This window comes from Solanum pennellii, chromosome 6 (assembly GCF_001406875.1).
Source record: "Solanum pennellii chromosome 6, SPENNV200".
In the NCBI taxonomy this organism is placed as follows: domain Eukaryota; kingdom Viridiplantae; phylum Streptophyta; class Magnoliopsida; order Solanales; family Solanaceae; genus Solanum; species Solanum pennellii.
This window is the reverse complement of record NC_028642.1, coordinates 54,818,716-54,835,538: the sequence shown is the minus strand read 5'-3', so window position 1 is coordinate 54,835,538 and position 16,823 is coordinate 54,818,716. Positions and strand designations below refer to the sequence as shown.

The 16,823-nt window shown below is 31.0% G+C and overlaps 2 protein-coding genes across 2 annotated transcripts; one reads left to right on the top strand and one right to left on the bottom strand.

Annotated features, from left to right (window-relative positions):
- Nucleotides 1-5,637: 5,637 nt before the first annotated feature.
- Nucleotides 5,638-11,939, top strand: LOC107022669 (primary amine oxidase-like). The gene is made up of 12 exons (XM_015223266.2): nt 5,638-6,004; nt 7,087-7,196; nt 7,342-7,647; nt 8,540-8,652; nt 8,749-9,079; nt 9,164-9,379; nt 9,458-9,694; nt 10,100-10,285; nt 10,408-10,548; nt 10,813-11,081; nt 11,258-11,339; nt 11,568-11,939. Exons 1-12 carry the CDS (start codon nt 5,809-5,811, stop codon nt 11,703-11,705), a joined length of 2,325 nt encoding a protein of 774 aa, XP_015078752.1. The 5' UTR covers nt 5,638-5,808; the 3' UTR covers nt 11,706-11,939.
- Nucleotides 11,940-12,151: 212 nt separating this feature from the next.
- LOC107022621 (transcription factor MYB86-like) lies at nt 12,152-14,084 on the bottom strand. The gene is made up of 3 exons (XM_015223217.2): nt 13,599-14,084; nt 13,236-13,365; nt 12,152-12,919 (listed from the first exon to the last, which is right to left on the bottom strand). Exons 1-3 carry the CDS (start codon nt 13,729-13,731, stop codon nt 12,220-12,222), a joined length of 963 nt encoding a protein of 320 aa, XP_015078703.1. The 5' UTR covers nt 13,732-14,084; the 3' UTR covers nt 12,152-12,219.
- Nucleotides 14,085-16,823: the final 2,739 nt, after the last annotated feature.

Sequence of the window (16,823 nt, the reverse complement as noted above, 5' to 3'; positions counted from 1 at the left end):
AATCTATCTTCTAAAAGAAATTTAATTAATCTATACCACACACCTCCTAAATCTTTTAGCAACACAATTAGTACTTAATAAGTTAACCTAGCTAGTAGCTTTCCTAAAACAAATACCAAAAAGAACAAAGAAATAAACAAGAAATGTGATTATATATATTATCTATCTTTTAATTATTGGATTTGGTGACATTCGATCGTGTCATAGATATCCCATAATGGTCACTCTAATTATTTCATTAATCAAGGGAAGTGGATCAATAAGATATGGTGCTAATCTATGGTTGTTGAATAAATTACAATTAAAATTCTTAACATTTTGTATAATAATCAGAATGATACAAGAATATACTGCATGGAAAAAAAATTAAATAAAAGATTAATCAGACAGATTAAAGCACGTAATCCTCCATTGTCCTTGCACTTAAAAAAGGAGAGCGATTTGGTAGAGGATAAACTTAGACAAATATATATATAAAAAAAAAAAATAATAATAAAAAAAACACTTCTGTATTTTTGTGTTTGCTGAAAAATTGAACTCCGAGACCTCATTATCCTCAATGTGTGTTATTAATTACTAAACCACACTCTTAGATGATGTTGTATTAACTTTCAAACTAAAGCGATTAATCAAACACTCTTTCACTGTTACTTATCTCTTTTAATATATCAAGAAGAGATAAAAAAAATTCTTTATATTTTACCTTTGCCATTAAATAATATTCTACCTATCATTTTTCAAGATTCAGTACTAAACAGTTATTAGTAGGAATAATATAGTAAATACTCACACCAATAATTATTTTCTTAATGAATTTATCAAGTTAAATAGTGAAAAATAAAACTGAACGGATGGAGTATTAAACAAGAAAATGACAAGAATATTGCTAAATAATCTCAATTTGCAAAGACAAGGGAATCTTGGTGTGTCATGGACTATTGGCACCAGGTGATTCATTTATATTATATTAATTATCATTACTATATATATTGGTGATGTAAGAATGTTGGTAGTATTAATTAATTAATTAGACATTGAGAATGATATAAAGTATTTAAGTATGAAGTGATTATTAATAAATAGAATAAAACGAATAGGATTAAACATGTGAGGACAAAAATAATAATTAGAATATCATAATAATATAATTGTATAATATAAAAGGAGTAACAAAAATGGGTTCACGTTAAAATATGAGTAGTTAAGCCGAGAACCAACCACTCTATACTATAAAATATGAGCCAAATAAAATGGATACGAAGCATTATTTTAAATAAATTGATGTCTTACTATTCTAAAACATAAAAATATTTATAATCATATATTAACTTATTATTTTAAAATTAATATTTGAATGTGAAACTAGCATTTCTTTATGGTTAATACAAATATTAAACTTTATTTACATTCAAAGGCATGGATATTGCTAGCTAGTGGTAACCATGCTATGTCCATCACAAATTTTGATAATTTCAAGAAAATGTTCGTTCCGTGCCTTTTAATTTATCTAATGTTGTGTCGAACTAATTCGAAATTATTTAAAAATTATCTGAAATTTTCTCCTAAGTTTTAATTTATTAATAAAAACTAATTAGTAATTTCTCTAAAATTAAAAAAGCAACATCAACAATTATAATGTTGTTATGACCCATAGGAGTTTAGAGTTAGTTACGGTGAATAATGAAATCAAAAAGTTAGTTATATCTTGTTACATAGTTAATTATAGTTAGTTATGATTAAGTTAATTTACCTAGTTTCTTAAGGAGTTAAGTCAGTGATAATAACAATAATAATAATAATAATAATATGATCTCAATACAATTCTCAATTTCTCATTATTCTTAGCCTATGAAGTGATCCAGTTGTTCACTCACTATATCAAAATTGATCATTAGCGACAATTAATTTTTAATTACTACCAAATATATATTTTTAGCGACAATTAACACTTTTTGTATATGTCCCTAAAGCCTTTAACAATATTGATTTTAATGATATTTAACTAATGCCGGTAAAGACTTTAACACTCTTTATTAATATCAATATTTAATACGCTAATTTTTGAGTTATAGTGATATCTATTTTATTATTACTCTATTTTACTATTACTTTAAATTCATTCTTAATATTTTTTTCTATTCATTATGCTTATAAAAAATGCCTATTTTTTATATAAAAATTTATCATGAATTAAATTTCCATCTTATTTTGACTCTAATAATATATTGAAAATAAATAAGTGTGATAAATGGATAATATATATTAGATTGGAATTAAAGAAAAAGATGTTAAAAAAGTAACTTGACAAATAAAAATGAATAGGATGATATTTTATATTAAAGACGACTAAGAATAAAATATAATTTCATTCTAACAAAAATCTATCAAAAATAAATAATTCTAGAAATATCTTTCTATGTATGAAGTGAATGATGATCGAAGGTAAAAATGTAATTTTATGCAAGTAAAAATTCTACCATGAATGATAACAAGAAAATTGAATAGTTCTAGAAAGAGTCCGGAGCCTAAAGGGTGAAAAATGTTAACAAAGTTAGGCTCCAGACTCGTTCTGGAAACATCTTTAGTGATTATTATTAGTATTACCTTATTTTTGTTATTTCTTCATTTTTTAAAGAGTTATTGTGATATCTATTTATTATATGAAAGTAAATAAATAATGATTATGCTTAACTCTTAATAATTATATATCAAGTATAATATTAGGTGGAATCAATCAAAATTTAAATTAAAATTTACATGTATATTTAACTTTTGTGTATTGAAATATTTTTTAATTTTGTGATCTTAAATATGATTTATAAAAAAAATTAAAATTCAGAAGTGATTTTTCTTTTTTGAAACAAAATAAAAAAGTAACTTTATATAAATCGAAAAGGATGGATTCAAATATTAAAAATGATATATATATATATATATATATGTTATTATTAAAATGAGCTCTCATATATATATATATATTTTTTAAAAAAGTCGTTTGGCTTCCTTCTATTAATTTGTCCATATATGTATAGCTTTAAAGATTTGAACATTCTAATATAGAGACATAATGATTTGAAAACTTTAATTCTTAGTTTTAATTTCTAATTTGTTACATATTTGAAAATTACATTTAAAAAAGTTTAAAAACACAATGTAACAATTTAAAATATTTTTAGAAAAATATAGTTAAAAAACATAATAAAATTTGGTTGACTCCCTTAGTTTTATCGAAAAAAAAAGTTGCATATATTGTTTGAAAATAACGTAAGAACTAAAAAGTACTATGAATCACAGTAAAATGACAATTTAAAATATGTGGAAATCATATCAGAAATTTCGTTGACTTTCCTAAAATCACTTGTATCATATAAAATAAAACAAATACAGTAACATATATTATTCGAAAATGACACAAAACGTACATAAATTAATAATTTAAAATATTTTTTAAAAAAAACGTATATAAAAAATTTAGTACACTTTTTTAAATATCATTTGTGTCATATAAATTAAAAGAAAAGAATTAACATACGTTGGGCCTGCATTAGCGTAAACATCTGATATCTAGTAAATAAATAAATATGGTGATTGTATCTCACACGAACCTATATATACAATGTTATAATTGTGTATTGATATAGTTCGAAACTATACTAGTTAACTAAACTGAATAAATGAACTTGAATAATTATTCTTAGTATATATACTGAATAAGTAAATATAAATGAAGAGAGTAAAAAGAATAGGGGATATATACAATATACTTTTGGCCTTATCAAAGTTAAAACTTTAGACAAAAATCAATATTAAACACATTTTAGTTAGCTCTAAAACAAGATAAATAACCAATTTGACTGTACACCTAATGTGCCTAACTTGGTGAAATCGGTGCTAGGTCAAAAAAAAAAAAAATCCCAAAAAGCTAATCAAAATAGAAATTAGGGAAAATGACATCATATACTCCTCAACTTTGTCATTTAGAACTGATATATCTCTTGTCATGAAAATGACCCATATGTATCCCTATTTATAGACAAATGACTCACATATACCCTTTTCCTCTAACGAAAATGAAAAAAAATAATTTAAATCTAACTTTTTATTATTTTTTTCTAAAAATTTTACTTTCATATGAGTAAATTTAATCCTCGTCAAATATATATATATTTTTTGTTTCAATGACTAATTTAGAATTATTATTTTGATAATCAAATTTATTTATGTTTCACTAATATTCTTATAAACTTATTGTAGATGACCAAATTTTTTTCTTCTAATACAAAAATCAAATTACAATATAGACAAAAAAATAGTTTAATTTTTTTTCTTTAAACTAAGGAATGAAAGAAAAAAAATAAGAATAAGAAACTCAAATAATTAAATAAAAGAAGTCAAAAAATAATTTATGTATGAAAAAAATTAAAATATACCTTGAACTTTGATAGAATAATCATATATATCCCTAAACAATTTTTTTAAAATTAAAAGTAATAAATATAAATTTAAACTAATTTTTTTAACTTCCTTTAAATGAAGGATATATGTGAGCCATTTTATAACGACAGGAATATATGTGAGTCATTTATATAACGGTAAGAACATATATGATCCAACATATATGATCCACTTTCATAACAAAACGTATATTAGCTCCAAATGACAAAATTGAGGGAATATATCAAACCCTTTCTCCTAGAAATTATGTAACAAAAATGTGTTTCACATTTGACTTTGCCATGTTATATTTATTTGATTCATATATATTTGACTTTGCCATATTTCTCTTATTTTTCTCCCCTTAACATTTTACTCAATCATTTTCTACCTCATGATAACATGTGATCAACTCATTAATTCAACTTATCAAACCAAAAAATAAATAATGAGATGCACATTGTTGTATACACAAAAAAAATTCTCTCAATTCATATGTAAACCTATAATAGATGTTTGATTATAAAGATCAAATATTTTTTTAAAAAAATGAAAAATTGGGTACTTGAAAATTAGGAAATTAAAGTGGGGATTATAACTCCTTAATTTCACTAGTCAAACAAAGAAATATGACATAACTGCATGTGAGCCACCTTCGAAAATATTTCTCTCTACAAGTATAAAATTATATATTTTATTTTTATTCCTTCGGAGTCATTTTTTTTCCTCTATCGTGATTTAAATTTTAAATTCACAATCTAATAATTAAAAGTAACGAGTGAGGTGTGAGTAGAGAAACTCTTGTCAAGATGACTATAATAATTAATTAATAAAAGATCACTTTAATATTCTCATTCTATTTGATATATTTTTCTCTCTACTCCATTCAAACAAATAAACTTAATTAAAAATAATTTATTCTAAAGTAAATAAATAATTTACAATCATATTGATTAATCATATAATTAGATACTAGAGAATCGATAAGTTATCATAATTATCTAAATTATATCATACTAAGTCAAATAATATTATAAAAATATCAAATTTCATAATTATATATTTTAAAAATATCATACCAAGTCAAATAATACATAAGAATAGAGAATAGATAGGCTTAAATAACTGTTTTCCCAGATTATTAGCACTCCTAAATAATTTGGAAATCTAAATAAAATAAACTGTCACAAACTTAATCTCTGAGCATAGTGCCATAGCACATACGTAACAAACTATTTGCAGAAGGAGAGTGGCGAGAAAAAGCACAACAGAATATTTGCTGATCGATCAGTCACTGATTTTGAGTGCAGCGAAGCGCGTGAATAATTGAACCGTCAGTACACTGTGATCATCACAGTATAAGTAGTAGTCGCAATGGCTGAAACCTCACAAAACGTGATTCCTACTCCTACTAATACTGCTGCTGCTGCTGCTGCTTCTTTCATCCCTCCGCCCTCCGTTTCTGTTGTCCGTCGTGAGAATACTGCCGTCTCCGTTTCCGATTCCGCTGTTGACTCCGTCGTCGTCGACGATCAGAAGGAACAAACACCGGCAACTGCGTCTAGCAAAGGTAATGAATCATTAATGCGAGTGTTTTGTGTGTAATTTGAATTTTGACGATAGGAATTCGGAGTATATAACATTGTATTGTATCTGTTTGTTGTTTGACTATTTGCATGTATGAATTTCGTGAGGTTTTAGGATGGAAATGGCGATTCAGATGCATTAGTTTCTTTCTCTGTTTGTGATTTATGATATTCTCCATAACCGCTTCATTAAGTTGATTGTGCTGCATTTTTTGTGAGGTTTACAGATGGAAATGGCGATTCAGATGCAGTAGCTTCTTTTCTGTTTTTGATTTATGATTTTCTCGGTAACCGATTTACAGAGTTGATTGAGCTTCATTTTTCGTGAGGTTTACGGATGGAAATGGTGATTCAGATACATTAGCTTCTTTTTTGTTTGTGATTTATGATTTCTCGATAACCGCTTTACATCACTGAGTTGATTGCGTTGCATTTTCCGTGAGGTTTACGGATGGAAATGACCATTCAGATGCATTAGTTTCTTTTTTTTGTTTATGATTTATGATTTTCTCGGTAACCGATTCACTGAGTTGGTTATATTCAATTATTTATCATAGCTATCGAGAAATTTCATGTGATTTTTGTGCTCACGGGGTTGATTTTGGTATTGGAGAAGTAAGTTTTGTTTAGTCAATAGTTGGGTCTACTTTTGAACTTACCCAGTTTAAGTGTACAATTGCATGGTCCAAAATATATATATTTATATGTATTGTATTTTACCCTGAGATTATTGACGTAGAGTGTTATTCTATTAAATTGAAAATGAATCAATCAACTTGTGCCTAAATTTCAAATTATATGAGACATGTTTTGTATATCCATTTGTTTCACTTTAGTGCATTTATTGAACTATATATATATGGACTGTCAATCTACGATGTCCTTCCTCTGTTTTGTGCAGATGTGACCGATTTTCTTATTTTTGTTGCAAAACGCATATATAGATGAAGTAACTTCAAAAAATATCATGAACAAATAAGAAGAAAATGTTAATGGAAGGATCTTGTTATTGTTATTGGAGTAGTTAGTAAGATGTTGAATGCTTGATGATTCCATGTTTATGCAGGGATTCAAATCATGCATAGAGCTCATACTTGTCATCCTTTGGACCCTTTAACTGCTGCTGAGATCTCTGTGGCTGTGGCAACTGTTAGAGCTGCCGGTGATACGCCTGAGGTTTTTAATTAATCACCATCTCTTTTACATCCATTTGTTGTGTAGAACAACCAAAAAAGCATCAATTGAACAACAGGACATCTTTTGCTCTAAATTTCCACCAACTCTTTTTGTGTCTTTTTAACTTTTTGCAAAAACCTTTTAGGTCAGAGATGGCATGCGGTTTGTTGAGGTGGTTCTGTTGGAACCAGATAAAACTTTTGTTGCACTGGCAGATGCCTATTTCTACCCACCTTTCCAATCATCATTGATGCCCAGAACCAAAGGAGGACTTCTTGTTCCTTCTAAACTACCTCCAAGGCATGCTAGACTTATTGTTTACAATAAGAAAACAAACGAGACAAGCGTATGGATTGTTCGGCTAACTGAAGTACATGCTGCTGTTCGAGGTGGACAACACAGGGGAAAAGTGATCTCATCAAAAGTTATTCCAGATGTTCAACCACCTATGGTATGCACTTCTCATGCTTAGAACTTCAAAAGATTAGAAGTACATGAACAGAAGATGCAATTAGGTTACCAAAGAAATGATGCGGGACTCAAAGTAAGAGCAATACAAAGTTCTTATTTATGTTTCAAGCTAAATGCTTTCACCCTAAGCTCTAATAATTACACATGAATTTCAAGCATATTTGTGATGTCATCTTTTGGTATTCTTTAGAATGTTCAGTTGGCAAGATCCACCAAGTAATTTAAGAAAAAAATGATGTAGTGAATACCTCCACCATCCTAATGGAACATTTAATTGAATTTCCTTGTGTTAATTTTTGTTTCTTTAGTTTCTACCAAGTACATTGGATATGTTGTTGTGGTACTATCAAGTGGCCTTGTGATACTGATGTTCTAGAGATTCTAAACAGCACATGAAACAAAATAGTCAGTAGAACTGTAGAATTTGTCTTTTCTTGTATTGGCCTAAAGGATTTTAGGCAATTGGGAGAGACAATATGAGCCAATTGAACATTCTATTCTGATTCCAGAAGCTAATGAAGTGTACTTATACATGCAAGTTGAGCAATTGATTCAATCAATATATAACGGGAGCTAATCATATTTTATTCGTAATGCATTTACCTATTCCTGTACTTGCCTATCCTATGTATATTTTTATTTTCATATATTAATTCACATATTCTCTCTTCTTAATGTACTGTGCTTTCTTTCCCGTCATATTGAACATAGAGCTTAACCAAAAGGAGAACAAAATTTGCATAAAATGTTCTGCTTTAGTTAACCCAAAAGAATGTTAAAATTTACAAATTCTATGTTGTATATATGTAATCTATGTAGATTTCAGTAATCCTTCGTTTTTACAAATGATCTCAACTTTATTCTGATTGTAGGATGCACAAGAGTATGCTGACTGTGAATCTGTGGTTAAAAATTATCCTCCATTTATTGAAGCAATGAAGAGAAGGGGTATTGATGACATGGACCTTGTGATGGTTGACCCCTGGTTAGTTGAAATATTCTTGAATTTTCCCATTCCTTCTTCTTTAAGAACTGTTTTTTTTAATATAATTGCATTTTTACCTGAATATGTTTTCTACAGGTGCGTTGGTTATCACAGTGAAGCTGATGCTCCTAGCCGCAGGCTTGCCAAACCACTAATATTCTGCAGAACAGAGAGCTACTGCCCAATGGAAAATGGATATGCAAGACCAGTTGAAGGTATACATGTGCTGGTTGATGTGCAAATCATGCAGGTGATAGAGTTCGAAGACCGCAAACTTGTACCTTTACTTCCAGCTGATCCACTGAGGAATTACACTGCCGGTGAGACAAGAGGAGGGGTTGACCGAAGTGATGTGAAACCCCTACAAATTATTCAGCCAGAGGGTCCAAGCTTTCGCGTCGATGGGAACTATGTTCAATGGCAAAAGGTAAATTCTTTTTCCAGTCTCATATGCAATGAAGGATTCTGCCTGTATATTAATGTGGCCGTTCTTTCACTTTATGTATGACAGTGGAATTTCCGAGTAGGTTTCACCCCTAGGGAGGGTTTGGTTATACACTCTGTGGCATATCTTGATGGTAGCAGGGGACGAAGATCCATAGCCCATAGGTTGAGTTTTGTGGAGATGGTTGTCCCCTATGGGGATCCAAATGATCCACATTACAGAAAAAATGCATTTGATGCAGGAGAAGATGGCCTTGGAAAGAATGCCCATTCACTTAAGAGGGTAATTGACAATTCTATGGTTTAGTTGTGCATTCGACTTCTTAACTGTAAATCTAATATAACTAAAACACCACTGCAGGGATGCGATTGTTTAGGATACATAAAGTACTTTGATGCCAATTTTACAAATTTTACTGGAGGAGTAGAAACCATCAAAAATTGTGTATGTTTGCATGAGGAAGATCACGGGATGCTTTGGAAGCATCAGGATTGGAGAACTGGCCTTGCTGAAGTTAGACGGTCTAGACGACTGACAGTTTCTTTTATTTGCACTGTGGCCAATTATGAATATGGATTCTACTGGCACTTTTACCAGGCAAGAATAAGAAAATCGTTATCAGGAAATGTTCATTTGTTTACATGTTCTAAAGAAATCAGGTGACATTTAAATGTTATCACATTTTATTTAGACCATTTCAAAGAATAGAAAGCAAGTAGAAGTATGATTCTCTTATGCTTTCTAAGAGAATCTATTTATCCAATTTGCTTGATTGATCTAGATTCAAATAATGGCACTGTTATTTGGGCTACTTTCTTGTGCTTTTATATCTTTATTTCTTTTATGGGGGTGGGGGGGGAGAGAGTTGGAGGGCTTAGCCAGAGACAATGGTGAGTGGCAGAAGTTTTCATCCATCCACCAGAACTCTCTTGATTTGTTCTCATCTATTATGTTTAGCTCTACTGACCATTTTGAAATGATACATACTCTTTGTGGCTGCAGGATGGGAAAATTGAAGCAGAAGTCAAACTCACAGGAATTCTCAGTTTGGGAGCATTGCAACCTGGAGAGTCTCGAAAATATGGCACCACAATATCACCAGGATTGTATGCACCTGTTCATCAGCACTTCTTTGTTGCTCGTATGAATATGGCAGTTGATTGTAAGCCAGGAGAAGCACACAATCAGGTATTTTTAACGAGTTTTCTTGTGCATCTGAAAGTTAAGCAATTTCTGTCTTCAAACAAAATCCAAGTAATTTCACCTCCAGTTTCCAGTTCTTAACTTCTTTATTCTGAGTATTTCTCCAGGTTGTTGAAGTAAATCTCAAAGTTGAAGAACCTGGGAAGGAAAATGTTCACAATAATGCATTCTATGCCGAAGAAACACAGCTTAGGTCTGAATTGCAAGCAATGCGAGACTGTGATCCTTTATCTGCTCGTCATTGGATTGTAAGAAGCCTCACCTGTATCCTCCTTTCTTTTGACAGAAACAGCATTTCATGTTGCTTTCCTAGCAGAGTCTGCTGAGACATTATGTTCATAGTAGAATGTGATCCTTAAAAATGACCACTGACTGTTGAGAGAGCTAAAGTCCTTGGTCATGGTCATATGATCAATCGTTGTGTCCTTTTTAGGATGGAAAAATTCCATTACGAGCATTCCCTCTCCCTAGAACTGGAGCCATCAATTTGACTGTGAACATTTGATTTGTAGGTTAGGAACACAAGAACATCCAACAGAACAGGTCAGCTAACAGGGTACAAGCTGGTACCTGGTCAGAACTGTTTGCCATTGGCTGGTCCTGAGGCTAAGTTCTTGAGAAGAGCGGCATTTCTGAAGCACAATCTGTGGGTTACACAATATGCACCCGGAGAAGATTTTCCAGGGGGAGAGTTCCCTAATCAAAATCCACGTGTTGGTGAGGGATTAGCTTCTTGGGTTAAGGAAGATCGCTCTCTGGAAGAAAGTGATATTGTTCTCTGGTTAGTTTCTTGGCAACCCTCAAATTATAATATTACATTGAAGGTGCAGGCTTAATTTTCGTAACACTCCAGATCTGGAACTTCATGTTCCTACGCTGATCCTTTGTTTAAAAATGTGTTTGGGAAGTTACCTATTCCTTGAAGTTCAGTTCTGATCTATACATAGTTTATCACAGGTATGTTTTTGGAATCACGCATGTTCCTAGATTGGAGGACTGGCCTGTTATGCCCGTTGAACATATCGGCTTTATGCTTCAGGTATTCCGGAGTCACAGATGTTATGTGCTTATGTTTGTATCTTTGTCATCATCTAGCTTCTGGTTATATATTGTGTTAAATCTAAAAGAGTTGTGAAAATTGACGAACCGATCTCCCTAATTAATTCTGGACTGAAACATGTCTGATTGATCAATCAAATAAAATGCTGGAAATATGGATTTATGACTCCTCTCTAGTTTAAGTAATGCTTAATTCTGTTTGATGCAGCCGCATGGATTCTTTAACTGCTCTCCAGCTGTAGATGTACCTCCACCACGGGGATGTGACTCAGAAAGCAAAGACAGCGATGCTTCAGAAAATGGTGAATCAAAGCCCACTACCACTGGTTTGACTGCCAAGCTTTGAAGGGTTTTTGGTTCATAAAGTAGTCCTTCCGTATTATCTGCTGCGCATACACAGAATACGCAAACTTCAATTTCTGTTTTCTTTCAATAGAGTCCTGAGAATTGGTGCTTCCACATGGATATTGCTACTGTAAATGACATGTTTTAGCAAAGCATGTACTGTTCATTGACCTTGCTCATTCTTATTTCGGAAAACTAATATTTCTACGTATTCAATGCAAAACCAACTTTTCTACACGCGTGTTGATAATAGCTGTTGACTTTGGTGTGTTTTTAACTTTTGATTGTATGTGAATATAAGAGATATCAAAGTCAGACTAACTGAACTTTGAAAAATGCAAAAGCCTTAGTAGCTTGTTCTTGGTGTCATCTAATCTTAGTTAAAAAGTACGTTAAGGACACTATGTTCTGTTTGACAGATAGCATGAAGTAATATTTGACCAAAACTTCTCAAAGAAGATGCAAGTTTTGTACATTTCTATGTATATATATAAGAAGATGAAATTTACAAAATTTTAGATATGGTGGAACACATCAAGATTTTCCCCACTCAATGTATTATTATTATTACTGTAATTTTCTTCATTCTTGATACCAACATAAGGATACTGAATAAGAGAATCAATTTTGTTGTCAGCATCCCATTCCAACATTTCATTCATCTGAATTCCAACAGAACTATAATGGCTAATCATAGTATTTGAACTGTTACTTGTACTCATTCTTGAAGTTGAGCTATCAGAAATATCACTCTCTGTTGTCATGTGTCCATGTTGAAAATTTGAGCAAAACCCAAAATCTTGATTCCCTTCAGTTTGGTTGTGATGATGAGCATAAGGTTCAATTGGATTCACATTTGCTTGGAACTCATACAGAAACAGAGGATCAAAGACTTGTTTACTCACAAGTTGTTTTTTTGAAACTTCTGTTAACTCTCTAGTAATTGCTTCGCCGTTGAAATTTCTTTTACTATTGAAATGAAATGGTTGCTCTATTTCAGCTGAATTTGACATATTTGGGAGCTTGGGCATCAGCAAACTTGAGGTCTTATCTGTACAATTCGTCTCATTTCTTCCTTGATGATTTTCACTTAGTGGCTTGTGGGTATTTGGATCTATGCCTTGCTTTGTTAGCTTCCTCTTCAAATTTGAATTCCAGAAATTCTTTATCTCGTTATCTGTTCTCCCCGGTAATTTTGCTGCAATTTGTGCCCATCTGGCCCCAAAAGAATTAACAAATAAACACTTGTCAAAACAACCCAAAAGGGTGTGGAAATTAAACAAGTGAAAGAACCTCATCTTTAGTTCAAAATTCTTCTTTGGTCTTTATACAAACAACAACAACAATGTAATCGCACGAGTAGGGTATGAGAAAGGTGGTATGTATGCAATCTTGCCATTACCATTACCTTGTGAAGGTAGAGATCATGGATCTGATAGACCAGCGGTTCAAGTAAAGCATAATGAATTCATATGAAAAGATAACATATGAGTAAGTTACATTTATCTAATAAGAAACAAGTATTAATGACCTGTTCCCAAGAACTTTGTGTAGAGTAATGATCATATCCTCTTCTTCCTGTGAAAACATTCCTCTTTTAAGATCAGGCCTCAAGTAATTTATCCATCTCAATCTGCAACTCTTTCCACATCTTTGTAAACCTACAAGGATTTCTCACACTATCAAAATGTCATCATTCCAATTCCATTACTATATATATATACCAACAAAGAAGTCAGTCTAATACACTAAGCATCCCGCATTAGCAAGGTTCAATAAAGGATTGCACCCCCATACGGTCTATCTATCCTAATACAAACATTAGTGGCTCACTGCTTCTACTACTCGAACCTGTAACCTAAATGAAATTAATGAAATGGTAAGAAGATAATACCAGCTAGCTTAGGGACTGAACTCCAACATCCAACACCAAATCTAGTGATATAATTGTACAATTTTTCATCTTCTTCTGGTGACCACAATCCTTTCCTTGTTTTTTCTTTAACAAAAACAGAGTGACGCCCCATTGGACTAGGGTTTTCAAAAAAATTAATGATCTAACAAGAAGTAGATCATATTCAGGCTAATTACAAAGTTATAACTAAATTACAAAGGTTATAACTTTCACCAAGAAATATATATAATTTCAACAAGTGTGGAGTGAAGTGAAAGATGGAATTTAAGGTTAAAGAGCTAGAGAGAAGAGAAGCTAGGTGAGGCAATTAAGTGGTTTTTACGCAAATTTGGTGATGGCCTTTTGGATTGTATATTAAGATATCATTGGGCTCTTTATAATTATTTGAACTTTCAAGGGGAAGAAGAAGCTAAAGTACTATAGATTATCTGCTTTGGGTCAAGTCTTCGCGATTTTCTCACATAATTAACAAGTCTTACATCTTATGTGTATTTTATTAATTTTATCGGCTATTAATATAGGACTTTATTTACACACCCGACTATCTTTATATTTCACTAATTATTGGGGCATAGAGAGAGAGAGATGGGATCAATTTTATAATAGGAAAAGCAAATGCAAGTTTTGAATTCAAGATTTAAATTTTACGAGTTTAACATGTTAGCATTGAACCGATTATACTCTTAAAATCATGAAGTCATACCTACTATACATTACAATTTTGATAAACTTCTTTAACTACATTTATACTCCGTGTTGAAAATCTCTGAGTTCAAAATGAATTTGGTGTTTTCAACATTACATCTGTTTCTAAATACAAGCTTTATCTTTTAATAACCAACCAAAGGACTACAAAATCATCTGTCTCTCATTATTTTGAATCATATGCAAAAGATTTTATAACTTTATTTCAAATCTTATATATTTATTAAAAAAAAAACCCACTAAATACACACGTATAACAAAATTTCACGACTCATGAACATTAAATCAAATATACGAATTTTAAATTCGAAATCCGTCTTTCTAAGAAGTTTGTCTATTATGATTGAGTTTTGTTAGTGTTACTACTTACTAGACTAGGATCAATTTATTTCACAAACAATACTTATATTTGGACCATTTCTTGTTTTTATTTGACACTTTCTTTTTCTTCTAAAAGATTCAGTATCACATTTTTTTTTATTGAATAAAAAGGAAGAAATACTTTAAGTATCTTCTGGGACCATTTTTTTCGATAGGAAAAAGAACAAGTTTTTCAAACTTGAAGAAAGGCGTTACGCAAGGTGAAATAAAAGGAAATTTAATGCATTTGGCCGACTTTAGTCATTTATCCACATAAAAGTTTATTATGTGGTATCGGATTATTTCGAGACATCTACTTAAATTTATACGAGGATTTTAAATTAGTATACAATAATGATTGATATTAAGAAAAATATTATTATTAAGAATTCAAACTCAAAATTTCTAATTGTAATATATCTAAAAAATAAAAAAATATTATATATCGCGATCATATCTCTCTAGATGGTTGTTGTACATATATAAGACATTTGTGGATGATAGTGAAAATGAATAAATATGAAGATCGACCGACAAAAAAAAGTCTAGGGTCCTTGTATATAAATTTGACTCTTAAACAAAGAAAAACTCAAAAAAGGGAAGGGATGTGAAAAGGATTTGTGTGATGTAATTTGGCTTATGTACAGTATATACTTAATAATGGATATTTTGTTGGTGTGATGAAAAAGGAACAAATACTAGCTAACAACTACGTATAGCAATTTTCGTTGGAAATAATTCAATTATGTATATTGCTTGCTTGCTTGCATGCAAAGTCTTTCTCAGTAAGAAAATAAATACTACTAATATATTTTCAAGATTCATTATTATAATTTGAAAACAAACTCATACTATCTAGTTACGGAATATTTAATGTCATTTTTTTCTATTCAAAAGTTAACCCAACTTGTCCTTAAGATGATTAGTGTGGCCGGAGTTAAAAGTTTTTTACTAAGGAATTCAGAATAAGATAAGAAAAGATTAAAAGGAATTTAATATCAGCTATATATAATTCAAATAATTTTAATGGTGTATAAATTTTGTAAATCGAAGGAGGTATTTTCTGGTGTATGGTTAGTAACGAAAAAGTATTGTCCCAAAAATTTAGGTATAACTTAGATAAATACTATAAAACCCAGGACCCATGTCCCAACCCCTAGCTAACACAAATCTCGAAATCCGACCTCAACCTAGCTAATATGCAAACTCGATACCCAACCCAATTCCAAGACCTGACCCTAACCCAGTACCCGAATCGACTCAATCATGAAACAAGGCTCTGACAACGAGACTTGACCCTAACCCCAACTCGTAGTTAGGTCAAGTCTTTGGTTGGGATCGAAAGTTTGGTCCTTTGTCGATTCAAGGTCGGTTACAATTCTGAGTCGGGTACCAGGCTGGGGAGGGTCTCGAATCGATGTTACAACCCTTGTTAGGGTCAGGCTGGGGTTGGATACAGATGGGGTCTCAAATTGGGTTGGGTCTCAGATTGAGAAATATCGAATCTGAGTTTCGAGTCAATCAAGGTGGGGTAGGGTGTGTTACAAGGTGGTAGGTTAATGTGCTAGGGGTACTCGGGGGTAAGGTAGTGTGACTGAAAGAGAATTTTGAAAAATGATTTTCCTAATTAATTCATAAAGGGCCCTACCTTAAAAAATCGTAGGAAAAGATCAATTTTACTTAACTTTGCCATTTATGTGTTTAATTATGCAGTACGTAACATTACAAATACAACCACGCCATACCATTTCATCTGACATGCTTGACTAGGATAATGGATACCAAAATTTATAAAAAAATAAGTTTGAGATTTCAAAATAAATTATACATATTTGAGTGGTCATAGTCAGTGCTATTAAATGGGGTTGCACAATATATCTAGAAGAATATAATATGGTTATAGAGACTACTTTAATAACAAATTAGAATGCGTATGAGTATATTAATGTATGTGTTGTTAAGTTGGTATTATTAAGATACCTAGAACAATAATTTTTGAGAATTTGATATGAAACGATACTATTTTAAAAAGTATTTTTAAAATTAGAAATTACAGATAAAGAAAATAGAATTTGAAACAGATTAAAGATAATACACAAGATTTCTTTTTCAAATAAGAAAATTGAGTCAATTGAATTT